The 16896-nt window shown below is 40.7% G+C and overlaps 2 protein-coding genes across 5 annotated transcripts in view; both read right to left on the bottom strand.

Moving 5' to 3' along the window:
* Positions 1–16896, bottom strand: part of Nek2 (NIMA related kinase 2) — a 712524-nt gene that overhangs the window by 85809 nt on the left and 609819 nt on the right. The gene's annotated exons all lie outside the window — the stretch shown is intronic.
* Positions 1–16896, bottom strand: part of Lpgat1 (lysophosphatidylglycerol acyltransferase 1) — a 73102-nt gene that overhangs the window by 35361 nt on the left and 20845 nt on the right. For all 4 annotated transcript variants that reach the window (XM_052200766.1, XM_052200765.1, XM_052200764.1 and 1 more), the window contains one exon: positions 1490–1608. In XM_052200766.1, coding sequence (XP_052056726.1) covers positions 1490–1608 — 119 coding nt within the window. The remainder of the gene's footprint in view (positions 1–1489; positions 1609–16896) is intronic.

Raw genomic sequence — 16896 nt, 5'->3', positions numbered from 1 at the left:
ACAAAACGCCATGACCAAAAGCAAATCAGGAAGGAAAGGGTTTCTTTGGCTTATACTTCTACATTGCTTTTCTGAAGGAAGTCAGGACAGGAACTTAACAGGGCAGGATCCCGGAGGCAGAGCTGATACAGAAGCCACGGAGGGTGCTGCTCACTGGCATGCTCAGTCTGCTCTCTTATAGAACCCAGGACCACCAGCCCAGGGATGGCCCCACCCACATAGTCCACAGTGATCGCTAATTGAGAAAATGCCTTACAGCTGGATCTCATGGCTCAACTGAAGCTCCTTTCTCTCTGAAGACTCTATAGTCTGTGTCAAGTTGACACACAAAACCAGAAAACACAGTATGTGGTAGTTTGAATACGAATGGCTCATCTATCTGAATGCTTAGTCACCAAAAAGGGATTGCATTACTGAAAGGATGAGAAGGATTAGGAGGTGTGGCCTTACAGATGGAAGTGCGCCACTGGGCCGCGCCTGGAGGTCTCAAAAGCTCTTGCAGGGCCCAGGCTTGCTCTCTCTGCTTACGGTTCAGGATATACTGCTCAGCTCCTGCTCCAGTCCCTGCCTACATGCCACCGTGCTTCCACCATGACAGTGGACTAAACCTCTCAAACGTAAGCCAGCCCCAATGAAATGTTTTCTCTTGTAAAAGTTGCCTTGGTCATGGTGTCCTTCACAGCAACAGAACAGTGATTAAGACGCTGTGAAACCATAAGGACTTGAGTTTGGTTCTCAGCACTCCTGTACAAGCCAAGTGCGAAGGCTCCTTATATTCCCAGTACAGAGAGGTACAGATAAGAGGATTCCAGAGCCTTGCTGGCCACATATCATATTCTCTCCTTCTCTCTCCTTCTCTCTCCTTCTCTCTCCCTGTGTGTGTGTGTGTCCCCATGATGCATACTTGTGCATGTGTAAAGGTCAAAATACAATTCTTAGGAGTACAATTCTCTTTTTGCATGTGGGGTTCTGGGAATTGAACTCAGCTCAAGTCATTGGTAGCAAATGTCTTTACTCATATTTGAAACATCACATCAGCCCAACGAGGTCTTTTTAAACTGGTATACAATTCACCAAGCCTTTTACCTTTGAATGACTATAGAGTAAGTAATCAGTCGAGTAAATATTCCTACCCGTCAATATGAACTAATATTGACTCATGCTTATAAAACAAGAAGAGAATTATAATTCTTCTACCTTGTAGTTTTTAATTTATCTCTTATAAAATTAGTTTTAAAATGTGCTTATATTTCAAAGTATTTGATGATATCAGAGAATTATACTTATATATACTTATACAAACACTGGATTATCAACACTAGACATTCAATATTCTAGTAATTTATTTTTTAAAGTTTTTAAATTCCTTTCCCAGGGTGACCAAGAATTATATGAAATCTATACTGATACTATAAGAACAGTGGGATATTTTAATCAATGCTAGGTCCATCCCTGCAGGATATCCACCTGAGGCACTGAAGATGCTTACCGGTCCTTTGTCCTGTAGGCACATCATCAATGTACACACATCTCCAGTTGCCTGGTGGTTCACCAACATCACTGCTTCATCTTTAGCGATTGCTTTAATATCTTCCCCCCATTCCATCACTGTAAGCATAAAACATTTCAAATTTGTCATTTAAAGATGTTTCTGTGGCTAGAAACCTTTTATTAGAAAAAAAACAGTAGACACTAATTATGTCTCCTTGCTAACACTTTTCTAAGTTTGAAACTAGGATTATTTCCTATAAAAGTCACAATGTTGACAACATTTTAGAGTCCCAACATATCCATTAAAATATAAAATGATTCTATTTTTTATTGATCCAAATTTTACAAATAAAAATATAGTTATAAAAGATGTCTATTACACCTTAATTGTTTACCAACAGGAAAAGAGATAAGAAAATTATGATGTAAAGATATCATGGGAAAGAGTTCAGAGTTCTCTACTAACAAATCCCCCTAAACTATTGTACCAACTGTGCAGTTATGTTGTATACATTTTAGTTATTGTGTTAAGGTCTCTCACTCAGAACCTACATTCTGAGGGCAAGTGACAGAAACTCAAACAATATCATTCTGTGGCTGCTCATGGAAACACTCAATCTTCTACACCTTTTTCAGGCCTTCCTTGTCTGACTTCAGAAGAAGTCTAGAGAAGGGGTGTTGCACAGACAGGCCTCATGGGGTTTTACTACCCATCTTGTTAACCTCTGGTGTAATAAAGTATCTTTCTTTACACTTGCAGAAGGATCCAGCTCTGAGAGCTAGACATGCTATCCCTAGAGAGCTCTATGCTCACCCTCTAGAACTTGCCTGTGTATCTTTTCATACTTTCCCTTTGCAATATCCTCTATAATAAACTGTCCTGAGTTCTGTGAGCCACTTGAGCAAATTAACTGACCCTGAGAAGAGAGTTGTGGGACCCTAATTTAGAGCAACCAGTCAGAAACATGGGTTAGAAACAGCCGTGACTGGCATCGGTGGGGGCAGGCAATCTTGGAGATTAACTGATTCTTGGACCCACGAGATTTGAGGTTATCTCCAAGTTAATGGCATTGGAATTTAGGAAACACCCAGCTATCTTCCATCAAGAAACTGCAGTCTTGTTTAATGTATGAAAAGGAAAAAAAAAAAAAAAACCAACCCACCCATCAGGCATTAAAGGCCTGGTAATAGAACCTAAATTTTCTATATGTTAAAGAGTGCATTATCACTGCACTACATTTCCTAGCCCTGGAGTTAAGTTTTGTTTTTCTACTATATCTTTGAATCTACTGAAGAATGAATAAAGTTGTATGTTACTTAATACATTGAATTCTAGACTATAAATACCAGTCATCTTTAGGAGATGACTCCTAACTCTTTCATTTTGCTGTATAAGAAAATATCAGAATATCTCAAAATTATATATTTATTTTATAATTTATATTTAAAGGAAGAAAACAAATTAAATTAGCTTAAAATCTCTGGGTAGAAAATCACTGTATCAAAAGTTTACTTGTACATTCTACGGAAAGGTAAGTTTCAAAAAAAGAAAGAAAGAAAAGAAAACAAAAGAAAACAAAAGAAAAGAAAAGAAATTGAGTACCAGTTTTCAACCATCAGGATGTCACAGCGAAGGAAGCCTGTCATCAGCCAGAGGCTGACTGCTTGTTTTCACCATTCCTCCATTACAAGGCCCTCACACTGCTGTGGTCACGCCTCTCCTCGGGGTGATACCAGGATGAAGAGGCCTGAGGCCTCCTCTTCACATACCTGGCTCTCGCTCTTACATTCACCCCCTTCCTGTCACCCCAGTGCTCAGACTTCTTAGTAGGAAGGACTTCTTTACACACGGTCCAAGGAAGGCATCTTTCCTTCATATTAGCAATCCTAAAAGTCCATGCTAAAGAAATTTCCAACGGGGTCAACACATACCAAGTTGTGGTAGCCACTGAATTAAGATGTTGCAATTACTCTATTAGATGCTATCCTTCACATAAAAATGGATTAATAGTGCTTGTGATTAAATATTTTTACTTAAAATTTTTAAATTAATGCACTACAGAAGTTACATTAGGAGATGATGCTATTTGTCCCTTGAAAAGAGAGACAGAGCTCCAGAGAGCCCAACCTCTTGCAAACTGCAGTAGCATTCCAGCTTGCAGCTCAGCTCAGGTGGCACGCTCACTTTACTGATACATATTCAATAGCTGATACAGTGCTGGGGAAGTAGACATGAGTACAAATTATTTGCATGGATGTATATATTTATGTGCATGTGTGTATGTATATGTCTGGTGTGTGTGAGAGAGAGAGAGACAGAGACAGAGACAGACACACAGAGAGAGATACAGAGACAGAGAGACACAGAGAGAGACAGAGAACCTTGATCCTTATTTATCTTATCTATAAAGCTATGGTCTCTCCCTGAATCTGGAGCTCTCTTATTCCAGCCAGTCTAGTTAGCCATCTTGTCCCAGGGAACCTCTTTCTTTGTTCTCTGAGTTGTGGGATTACAAGCAGCAGTCACATCTGTCTGGCTCTTTAGACAAGTTCTAGAGATCTAAACTCTAGTCCACATACTTGACCAACAAAAGTAAGCTTTGTTCACTGAGCCAACTCCTCAGATGGTACTCTTTAAAAACCAACCAACCAACCAACCAATCAATCAGTAATCAAGCAAGCAAGCAAATAAACAAACAATCAAACAAACTAAACCTTATGTGTTTGGAGGCCCCACAGGCTCATATATTTGAATGCTTCAGTCATCAGGGAGTGACAGTATTTGGGAAGGATTAAAGGATTAGAAAGGTGTGGTTTTGTTGGAGGATGTGTATCACTGAGGGTAGGCTTTAAGGTTTCAAAAGTCCACACCAGGCCCAGTCTTTCTCTGTCTCTGTGTCTCTGTGTCTGTCTGTCTGTCTGTCTGCCTCTGCCTGTGGATTAAGATGTAGTTCTCAAGTTACTGCTCTGGTACTATGTATGCTGCCATGCTCCCTACCATGATGAAATGGAGTAAACTTCTAAAATTGTAATCAATTCTCCAATTAAATGCTTTCTCTTGCAAGAGTTGCTTTGGTCATGGTGTCTCCTCATAGCAATCCAACAGTAACTAAGTACACAACCTTTTTACCTAGAAACTCTAGGAATTCATCTTATAGATACACCGAACTGTGTGGAAAATGCACACAAGTCTATTTAGAGAAGCACTGCAAAGATAGGAAGAACAAAAGCAGAGGCTAGCCCAAATCCATAGAAACAGAAAGTAGACCGCTAGGGTATGAGCCAATGAGAAATTGTTCTTTAATGGACACAGTCAACCCTCCTTATCTATGGTAGATTGGTTACAGAAGGGTTCTGAAATCTGTAGGTGTTTCAGTTCATTATAAAAAGTGATATGGTATTTGCATACAACTTACATGTATCCTCCCATATACTCTAAGTAATTTCTAGACAACTTGAAATATAAGCCATGCAAATGCTATGTAAATACTATACTATCGCACGTTTGGGAAGTAATGAAAAGAAAGAAGTTGGTTGAACTTGGGCACAGAGAACCTACAGATATGCAGAGTCAATTATATAGTTTCAGTTTTGCAAGATGAAAAATTTTAGAAACTTGGTTGCATAACAATGTGAATATATTTAATAACACTAAAGTATACTCTTCGGCTTTCTTTTCATTTAAAAAACTATTTATATATTTATTAAAATGTGTGTACATATATATGTACCATGATGTGCATGTGGAGGTCAGAACAGCTGGTGGGAATCAGTTCTCTCCTCCTACTGTTTAGAGGCCTTATCTCCTGAGCCACCTCAATGGCCCCAAAGTGTACTCTTTAAAATAGTTAAGGTGGGGCTCAATGGTTAAGAGACTTGCTGTCCTTGCAGAGGATCTCGGCTTGGTCCACGGCACCTACATGATGCTTAAAAGCTGCCTGTCATTTCATTTTTAAGGGACCCAACACCTTCTTCTGGCTTCTGTGGGCAGCAGGCATGCAATTGGCAAGTATACATACATACATACATACATACGGATTAAAACTCAACATACATAAATATTGCATGTACTTTTACCAAAATTATAATTCTTTTAAAAAGAAACCAGCTATATGAGTCATGCTTTCTCTACACGATGGACCCCTACACACCACAGGACTCGATCCTAACATGGAAGGATGTACTGAACACGAAGCTTCCAGGACACTATGGAGAACACTGCTGCCTGGCTCTCTGGAGAGGATGTAAATGGATCTGCTAATGTTCTAACGACAGCATGTCAAGGGAAACACACATTCTTCTTTCATTCATATTTCATTCAGTACATCAGTATCAGGTGCTGCTAGGTGTTATGGGTATAAAATATTTCAAGTACTATTCTAAGGTAAATGGTTTTAAAAGTCACCTCAGTCTTCTAAATATGAAATCTGAAAAGTTTTCTGATCCAACATCTATACAAATATATATTACATATAAATAGGTGTTTCAGCACCAACAATCCCTTTAATGTAATCTCAGTCAGATGAATGGAAAACAGCTATCTTGGCCCATACAATAGAAATGCAAGCATATGGTATAACCAATAAGATTTTTTTTTACATAAAATATATCTTGTCAGTCACTTTTATATAATATAGATAAATCAGTAAGTATTATTGGTTTAAATATCAACATTTAGATGAATTCAGATTCTCTAATGTATGTATATGGATGGTGTATGAGACTGTATACATTTGTGTAAGTTTGCACATGTGTGGAGACCAGAGACCTAAGTCTGTGTATTCTTCAATTGTTCTCTATCTTGTATTTTGGGAGAGGGCGTATCACTGAGCCTGGAGGCCCACCCACTGGCTAGGCTGGCTAAACGTTTAGTGAGCCTGTTTTCTCCTCCCCCGATGACAATTTACAACTGTCTATAACTCTATTTCTAACAGATCTGATACCCCCTTTGGCTTCTGAGGGTATTGTATGCACATGGTGCACAGACAGACAAACATGCAAACAAAAATAAACAGAGAAATAAGGTAGGATGGCACACTGGTAAGGAAACCAAAAAGGGGGTGCTTATGAGAAAACAGAGCTGGGAGTAGTAGCACATGCCGATGGTACTACAAGTCCAGATTTGGGCAGACACAGGAGAATCAATAGTTCAAAGCCAGCCTTGGATACAGAGCAAGATGCTATCATATAACAGACAGAAGACAGAAAGAAGCCTTGGGGAGGACAGATTGGCAGTCGCACGCATCTCCACACTATTCTAGTCAACTTTGAAAAGTCCTCTGAACCAATCTGCCTACTTCCCAGGAAAATGGGAAAGATAATCCAGAGGTTAGCTGTACTGACTTGGTAGATTTCCATTTCACATGGAACAAGCTACAGGTTCCTAAACAGACTTCCTCAAATATGATTTTCCACACTAACATCTGACTGACTTAAAGAAGGAGCGAGCCCGCTGGTGGCTCACAGCTGTGACTCCAGCACCACAGAGGTAGAGGCGATGGCAGGTGAACCACGGCTGGCTCGGGTTCTATGAGACCTTGTCTCAAAAACAAACAAATTTCAAAAACATCACTATTACAAGATCAAACAAATGAAGCCGGGCATGGAGCTTGGAGTAAATTAGCATTTTTTCATAGAAAAGTAAGTGGGGTTGGAGGTAGCTCAGTTGATAAAGCAAGTGCTATGTAAGTAAGAAGTAGTTTGCTCTTCAGAACCCATGTTAAAGCTGGCATGTTGGCATGCTGGCACGACTTAAGGTGGTAGGGATGGGTAGACCCCGAGGATAGCAGCTTGGGCTATCAGCTAGTCCTGTGTCCTAGTGACAGAAACTTTATGTCAAAAACAGAGCACACAGCTCCACATTTCTACATGTACATACACATGAGTGTGTACACACACTCATAAAATAAGCATGGGAAAAATTACTATATCTTGGGAAAATAAAAGTAAACAACTTTGTGAATGGCTCAATTACAAACTAAACTATATATTCATAATAAAGGTTATAAATATTTATATAACCTAAACCACAATAAAATTAAAATACAAAGTAGAAAATCTACTTTCTAAGTATCATTTAAGGCAGTGGCTGTGGGTCGAGATCCCTTGGGGGAGGTGTAAAACCCTTTCATAAGGGGTCACATATAGTATATCCTGCATAGCCGACATTTACATCACAATTAATAAATAACAAAACAGTTATGAAGTAGCAACAAATTAATTTTTATGGTTGGAGGAGTCACCACAACATAACAAACTGTATCAAAGGGTCCCAACCTTAGGAAGGTTGAGAACCTCTAATTTAAAGGCTGGAGAGATGGCTCAGTATTTACAAATGCTTGCTGCTCTTGCAGAGGACCCAAGTTTGGTTCCCCACAGCCATTTGTGGTGAAGGGGTTGACGATAGTCTATAATTGTAGCTTCAGGGTGAGTCAACACCTCTGTCCCCCACAGGTACCTGCACAGACATGCACATAGCCATACACAGACACATAGACACATAATTAAAAATAAGTAACTCCTAATCCTGCCCGACCTCCTTTCATGACAGACTACAGCTGTAACTGAGATAAACTCTTTTCTCCAAGGTTGCTTTTCAGTCTTTATCATAGCACAGAAAGCAGACTAACACTTTCCATGCTCGTGACGTGGTAGGCTTAAAGTGTTAAAAATAACCATTCTATCAAGTGCAATCCATGTATGTAACACAAGTCCTGTCAAAATTCCAATGCAATTCTTCACAGAAAATTTTCAAAAAATCTTAAATTTCATCTGGAGACACCATAGACCCAAAATAGACAAAGTAATCCTGAGTAATACAAGAACTACTAGAGTTATTCAAGATTTCAAATTATATTACAAAGCAATAGTAATAAATCATCATGGTGCTGGAATAAAAATAGACACTATGATGAACGGAATAGAGTTGAGAACCCATACTCCTACAGCCACCTGCTTGCTGACAGAGAGAAGACAGCATCTTCAGGAGATGGTGTGGGTTAGTTCAGACAGACACATGTACAAGAGTGAGACTACACCCTTATCTCTCACCCTGCACAAAACAAATGATTTGTCAACTATTCTAGTAAAATCACCTGGACCATATAGATTGTCTTTTTAAAAAAATGTTCTTATGTATAAAATGGATTTATTTAATAGAAACAAAATATTCTGTTTCAACTTATACTGTGTTACAATTTTTTAAAGAATTGGCCAATATAACCCATATTGTCAAGTTGTAGTGTTTTGCAAGTATTTTGGTGTTTTTTTACTGATACGCCACTGGGGTCGGTAGTGAGTTTCCCTTTGTTCTTCACATTGGTGACTTACATTTGCCCTTTATTAGTTTCATTTAGTTAATTTCATAAATTGTGTTGACCTTTGCCAAAAGTGACTCTCATTTTTATTGATTTTCCTGTCCTTCATGCCACTAATGTAGTTCACATCTGCTCTCTCATTCCCACGCACTCTTTGGTTCTCTCTCATCTATAACTTAGTTCCACCTAAAATCGTTCATGTTTATTTATGACTTTATTTACCAACTGGATTGAAAACATTTTTTAAAAATTTTGTTTTTTAAGTTTTTCTACACATTTTAGTCAAATTTAAAAGATTATAAATTATAACAAGAAATGGATGTCCTTTCATATGCAGCCCATTGTCTTTCATAACAACCACCATACTGGAGACTGAGAATAGCTTCATACCCTCCCAAATAAGCTTTCTCTCTCCTTTCCTATATCCAAGCTTGCCTTTAATTTGCCATGCACTCAAAGATGACCTTAACCATTTCATCTTCCCATTCCCATCTCTCTGGTGTGAGGATTATAGGGACTTGTCACATGCCTTGTTTATGTGGTGGCTAGGTTTCTCACATGGCAAAAGTAAGAATAATTGTACCAAACTGCCAGAAAAATAGGACACCATGTAGTATTTCTCTGCTTTGTCACCAGATGATGACATGCACCAAGGCTTTGACCTTTAAAGACTAGAAAAAAAAATGTATAAGCTTTTCATCCAAACTCCTCACTTTACAGGAAATTTCAGTCAAACACAAGAGATACAAGTTCGCTGTCCCTCGCCTGACTGACCAGTTGCAAAGAAAACCCACACAGAGGGCAAGTACGACTGATCTGTACCACCTCCGCTCGCTGTCCCACTAAGTGCTTCCTGATGTCATGGTGAGGTGGTAAGTATCTGTACCACCTCCGCTCACTGTCCCACTAAGTGCTTCCTGATGTCACGGTGAGGTGGTAAATGAAGGAAGCAGGCACTAAGTATACAAGCACAGGTCCTGTCTTAGTCACTGTTCTACTGCTGTGAAGAGAAACCACGACCAAGGCAACATATAAAATACCACATTTTTGTTTGTTTTTTTGTTTGTTTGAGACAGGGTTTCTCTGTGTAACAACACTGGCTGTCCTGGAACCTGCTTTGTACACCAGGCTGGCCTTGAACTCACATATCTGCCTGCAGCTGCCCCCTAAGTACTGTGATTAAAGGTGTACATTACCACCACACCACCACCACCACCACCATCCCAGCTAAAATAAAGCATCTAATTGGGGGCTTGCTTTTAGTCCATGATGATCATGGTAGAAACCATGGCTGTACAAGGCTGGCACAGTGCTGGAATAGTAGCTAAGAGTTCACATCTAATCAGTAAGCTCCAGGAAGAGAAAAGGCCTGGAATAGTGTGGGCTTCTGAAACCTAAAAGCCCGCCCACAATGACGTATCTCCTCCAACAAGGACACACCTACTCCTTCCCAAACAGTTCCACTAACTGGAGACCAAGTGTGCAAGCATGTGAACTTATGCAGGCCATTTTCATTCAGACCATGTGGGTCCCCCTAAGCAAGACAGCTCTCGATCTTGTACTGACATCTGGTGCTTGAGAATGTGGAGCCAGACTATAATAGCCTCTTATTTTCCTTCATTTTTCCTACTGTCTACCAATAATTCCATTTTATTCTCAATATGCTATTTTGAGATCTAAAACCTCAAATAGGTCCCTAAGAAATAATTTGGTAAGCACTGACAAACAAACAAACAAAGGAAAAAAAAACCAAACAATACCTATAGGCACAAAATGAATTAAGAAGAAATGCCTGGCTGGGATACAGGTAACCTCTGGAGGGGGAGGGGTGAAAGTTAGAGTTACTATCTCCAGTTGACTGAAGACTGCTTAGACAAGAGGCAGAAAAACCACTGAGTTGGGTCCCGGTGGGGTGTAAACTTGTCCAGTCTATGTGAGTCCCAGGTTATAGATTCAGAAACAGCCTGATATGTCATCTGCCATGTCGTTCCCATTCTATGCCATTTGTCTTGGAACCCGGGTGTTGAAACAGTGACCCAGAGTCTCTGGAAGGCCCCCAGTATTTTGGTGATTTCAGTACAGCCAGGGAAGTCAAGGGGACAGGCTGCAGTGGCTCTGAGGAGCAACGAACTGTGTGGCACTCAGCAGTTGTGCTCACGGCTAGTAAAGGACTCTGAGGGGCTGGCAGGCAGGGGCCTAGACTGGCAGCTTTGTGGCTGGGAGCAGTGGGCACGTGGAAGACACAAGACAAGGTGTTGTATGGGGCAGAATGGTGTGGAGGGCACAGAAAGTTTCAACTTATTTCTCCTTCAGTCTGACCCCAGCAACCAGGACTTTTCTAGCCTCTGTTTTGAAGAGTTTTCCCAGCTCCCTGTGCTATATTCCTGGTTATAAGGACTCAGAGTACAGGAGGACTACAAATGCTGAGGTGCTTCTATCTCGACTCTAAGTCAGTTTAGGTTTCCTAAACTCTCTCCAATTCTTAAAGAGTAAATTATGGGGCTGGAGAGAGATGGCTCAGAGTTAAGCACACCTGTTGCTCTCCCAGAAGACCTAGGTTTAATTCCCAGGTCCTGCATCATGCAGCTCACAACCATTTGAACCTCCAGGTTCAGGGGATCTGACATCCTCTTCTGGTTTGCACAGGCACTTGTACATACACAAAGTTTTAAAAAAAAGAGTATAGTTATGGTTGTATAATAAGGATTAGCCAATTATGAGTTACATATATGATAGAAGCAATATAGATGTATACACACACACACACACATATGTCATAAACAATCAATAGGTCTCAACCTATGGGTCATGACCCTTTTGGCAAACATTTATCTCCAAAAATATTTACATTACTATTCATAACAGTAACAAATTATAGTTATGAAGCAACAACAGAAAAATTTTATGGTTGGAGAGGATCACCAAAACATGAGAACTGTATTAAAGGGTCACAGCATGAGAAACTACTGGCTTAGATGATATAGGTTTGTGTATCACCTAACTTCTCAAAAGATTATTATATATCAAACTTCTCAGAAAACATTTCCATCATAAATAGAATTTATGAAAGTTAAAGAAGAGATTAATGACAAAGAAAGGCTCCTAAGAGAACAGGAAGGAATGGAATCTCGACAAAGGAAGTGGCTCTGATAGGAGGGGTGTCCCACACTGCAGCAGAGGAAAGGGGAGGGACAGCCACGTTGAGCCCACGGAGGCCAGGGAGTAGAGATGAACGTTCTCAATATTAGCTTACAGCTACAGAAAGCCAACAGCAAGCAAGCCAGTCCAGGAGGGGAAAGCCGAAGGGGTGAGTAGAGGGGAGAGTGGAACTTCTGAATTAGGCAATTTAGGGAAACCCACTAAAGTTAAAGAGCAGAAAGCAAAATGGGTACAATACATCAGCTAAATACCCAAGAGACAGGCTGGAGAGATGGCTTAGTGGTTGGGAGCACTGACTGCCCTTCCAAAGGTCCCGAGTTCAATTCTTAGCAACCACATGGTGGCTCCCAACCATCTATAATGGGATCTGATGGCCTCTTCTGGTGTGTCTGAAGACAGTGACAGTATATTCATATACATAAAATAAGTAAATAAAATACCCAAGAAACCCTATACAAAGAAATTTATAGTTGGAGGTAGTGTACTTTCTAGCTTTGGTCATATTCCCACAAACTGAAATACAGGAAAGGAAAAGAATATAGTAAAAATATGACTGAGCCAGGCAGTGGTGGCACACGCCTTTAATCCCAGCTCTTGGGAGGCAGAGGCAGGAGGATTTCGGAGTTCAAGGCCAGCCTGGTCTACAGAGTGAGTTCCAGGACAGCCAGGATTACACAGAGAAACCCTGTCTCGAAAAACCAAAAAAAAAAAAAGAATCTGGCTGAATAAAGAGCGAAGTACAGGCCTTTAAGTCTAGTGCCTGGGAAGGCAGAGACAGCAGCTCTGTGAGCTCAAAGGCAGCCTAGTCTACACACCAAGTTCCAGGCCAGAACCAAGTGAAAATTTGCTAATATGTGTTCTAAAACACATATTGGCAAATTTTCCATATTTGGAATGGCTTTTACCCATATTCTCTCAATATCTAAAACAGATCTAAAAGACAAACAAGTCACATATTAATTGTATTTACATCTAAGGATCAGACGTGATACTTCTATAAGGTAATAGCATCAATAAGCAGTCACAATTCTGACTGAAACTCAAGTCTATGCTCCCTCAAGCCAAGCAAAGATTGCTTATGTAGTTACATTATGAACCACTGAACGGAGCTGAAGTCTGCTGTGTCTTTATAACATAATGGACTTCACTCAAAGAGCCAGCACCAACCCTTCGTCTGTGCTCACCGTCACCGAGTATGCTCTTTAGCCTCCCCATCGCCCGGTATATAAAGGCTGATGTGACTTCTTTTCAGGGTTGTCCTTAGTAACATGAGCACTGCCTACAAGGCTGGGCACACTGAGCACTCCATCACACTAATTTTTTTCCTCATTGGAAGTATTACAAATCATTTATCATTTAAGTTATTCACTTAACTACAAGATGGAAGAAAAGCTTTTACTCTTAACAGTAAGTCTTAACAATACTTCATAACTATAGAATAAAACTATAAATTGAATATATGGTCACAAGAAAAAAATGTCATTTCAAGACTAATTCTAGCCAGGCGGTGGTGGTGCATGCCTGTAATTCCAGCACTCTGGGAGGCAGAGGCAAGTGGATTTCTGAGTTTCAGGCCAGCCTGGTCTACAAAGTGAGTTCCAGGACAGTCAGGGCTATACAGAGAAACCCTGTCTCAAAAAAACCAAATCAAAAAAAAAAAAAAAAAAAAAGGATGAAGAATGTATGAGCAAGACTAAAAGGACCACACAGCACAGGCATACCACTGAACAAGTCTAGAGTCTATGGGATATACATGAGGACCTCAAAGACGAGTGGCCCCAGGAACCTGTGAAGCAGCAAGTGTATGAATAGGCTCTGTAGAAAGTTACCCCTCTTCCTCCTGTGCAGGTTAAATTCCTAAATGTGGTTTACGTCAAGGATCTTAAAGGGCTTCTTCTGGATTACTCAGGTAGACCTTAGGAAACAGGGTGCGGTGGAGCACACCTTCTGTCCCAGAATTTGGGAGCCAGAATCTCTGTGAATTCGAGGCCAACCAGGTCTATGCAGAGACTCTGTTTCAAAAAAACCAAACCATACCAAACCAAACCATTAAGAAAAAAGAAGGAAGAAAGGAAGAGGAGGGTCTAGTGAGATACCCTGGTCAATCAAGCACTTGCTTCACAAGTATGAACTTGAATTGAGCTCCAGAACCCACATAAAGATACCAGGTATGCTGATGTGTGCTGGGGAGGTAGAGAAACACGGATTACTGCAGCTTGTTAACCAGCTTGTCTGTCCTAAATGATGAACTATAGGCCAATAAGAGACTGATGTTAAAAAAAAAGTAGAGAGGGCCTAAGGAAACACAGAGAAAACCACACATTCATGTACACACAATCACACACACACACACAGAAAAGCACACATGCATGCACACACACATCACACATGCACACACACGTCACACATGCCCCCACAATATCTAAGCTTACCCACAAGTGTATTTAGAAAAAAGATGATAAAGAAACACCAAAGAGGAGATGGCAATGTAACACTGGAGGAAGAGGCTGAGCATAGACTACAGCCAGGAGTTAGGAGACAAGACAAGACATCTGGGGTGATGTGAAGGAGCATTTGCAGGGTTTGGCTATGCTGACACACTTATTTGAACTTCTAGTCTTCACAACTATAAGAGAATAAACGGCTGCTGTTTCATAGTTGTGCAGAAATATATTCGAGCAGTCACAAGAAACTAACAGATTAGTGAGACAAGATGTGAGCTCTCAGCTGTTCCTGCAGCCACGCCTTCCCTGAATCATGGAGACTCTAAGCCTCTGAAACAGAAAGCCCACAAACACTTTCTTTTATAAGTTGTTTTGGTCTTAACGTTTTGTGACAGCAATGGACAGGGTAAGTCTGTGAACTCCCATTAACAATGCAGAGCTGGCTGGGTGTTGGTGGCACACGCCTTTAGTCCTAGCACTTGGGAGGCAGAGGCAAGTGGATTTCTGAGTTCGAGGCCAGCCTGGTCTTCAAAGTGAGTTCCAGAACAGCCAGGGCTACACAGAGAAACCCTGTCTTGAAAAAAAAAAACACCAAAAAAACCAAAAACAAACAAACAAACAAAACCCTGCAATGCAGAGCTGGCAAGCCTGAAGATACTGCATGGGTACTTAATGTTTTAAAAAATATTTCTGCAGAATTATTGACAAAACTCAAAATATAAACATACCCAACCCCAACTCTTTGTGATATAATTTCACTAATGAGAAGAATTTCTATTTGTTGGGTAAGAATATTATATTAATTATATTTATTAAATATGCTTAGATGGACAGGACTTACAGAATAGGAAGTGAGCTGAGCTTAGCCAAGGGCCACTGTCTCTCAAACTTGGCTTTCAGGTAAAAGGAGAACCACAGACCTCTGTCCCTTAAGCAACACTATTTTTAAAGGGACAAGAGCCATGTTGTTGGTCATGTTGTTGTGTTCAGCTGACAGTTTCCCTCCTGTAAAACTCCCCAGATCACTAGTTTCCAACTCCACTTCCCTGGCTATGGAGCCCTTGGAGCGCCCTGTACCCTCCCACGGTTCTCATCTCTCTAATCCATTCCCACAAAGCAAGCAGAGCAGAGAATTACAAGTAAGGATCCAATTTCATCATTCCCTTAAAATCTGTTTAGAGGAGTTTCCAAATCCTCCTAGGCACTTCAGGGCCAGCTCCCACCCTCTGCTGCCTCTCCCACTCCCTCCCCCATGGTGCATCTGTCCTGGCCCCCCTTACTCGGACACACAAACACTTCCTGCCTGGACACACACCCTTTCTCCTGTGTCACTGGGCCAGCATCTACTTATTCTTACTTAGTGCACACAAATTCTACCCACCCTTATAGCCTGTGACACACTGCAAATGACGTCTTTGTTCTGTATTCATAAATATGCACCTCAGTTTGCTAAATAAATGTATTTCCAGTTAACCCTGTTCTCTGCAGGAAACTCATTTACATGTCTCTTTATTTTTTTTAAGATTTGTTTTAAGTGTATGTCTGAGTGCTTTGCTCACATGCATAATGCACATGTCTGTGTGTTATGTGAGTGTTTGGTGCCTGAAGAAGGCGGAGCCCCAGAGTTACTGACTGGAGTTATGCACATGTGTGAGCTGTGCATTCTTTTGTAGAAATCAAAAGGTATTCTAAGCCGCTGAGCCATCAGCTTTCAGAGATGAAAACACACAGTGGCTTTAGATGTGTACACTGGCCTTTGCTTTCCCGAAAACTTGTTTATAATATTTTTTATTAAAAAACTTTTTTCATTCAATGTATTTTGATCACGTTTTCTCCCCTCCTACTTCCTCCCAGATCTTCTCCACCCACTCAACTTTGTTTTCTCTCTTTAAAAAAGGAAGAAAGAAAGAAAGCCAGGTCCTCCCCATCTCTCTTATTTACTGAATTTTATGCTCCCTCTCAGAAAACAAAAAAAAAAAAAAATCAGGAAACTTCTTGAACACAGAATTCACCCTAATTAATTCTCAAAAAAACTGTGTCCTTTTGTCTCAGTCGGGGATTTATTGCTATGAAGAGACACCACAGCAACTCGTATAAAGCATTTAATTGGGGCTGGCTTACAGTTCAGAGATTTAGTCAAGTATCATCTTGACAGAAAGCTTGGTGGCAGGCAGGTATAGAGTTCTACAACTTGACCTGCAGGCAGCAGAAATGAACGCTACACTAGGCTCGCTGGAGAATGAGACCCCCAAAGCCCATCCCCACAGTGAGAGAATTCCTCAATCATGGCCACACTAGCTACAAGTCCTCACAGTGGCACCTCCTAACGGATCCACTCCCTATGGGCCAAGCATTCAAACCCGTGAGCCTACAGGGTCCATTCCTACTCAAACCACCACAGCCCTCAAAAATCTGTTTAGTAGAAAATAGCAATCTAATCCAGGCTGGCAAGCTGGTTCAGTGGGTAAAATTGTTTTCCCCATGAT

This window comes from Apodemus sylvaticus, chromosome 12 (genome assembly GCF_947179515.1).
Source record: "Apodemus sylvaticus chromosome 12, mApoSyl1.1, whole genome shotgun sequence".
Lineage (NCBI taxonomy): Eukaryota > Metazoa > Chordata > Mammalia > Rodentia > Muridae > Apodemus > Apodemus sylvaticus.
The sequence above is the reverse complement of the archived record's forward strand: the minus strand, read 5'-3'. Positions and strand labels throughout refer to the sequence as shown.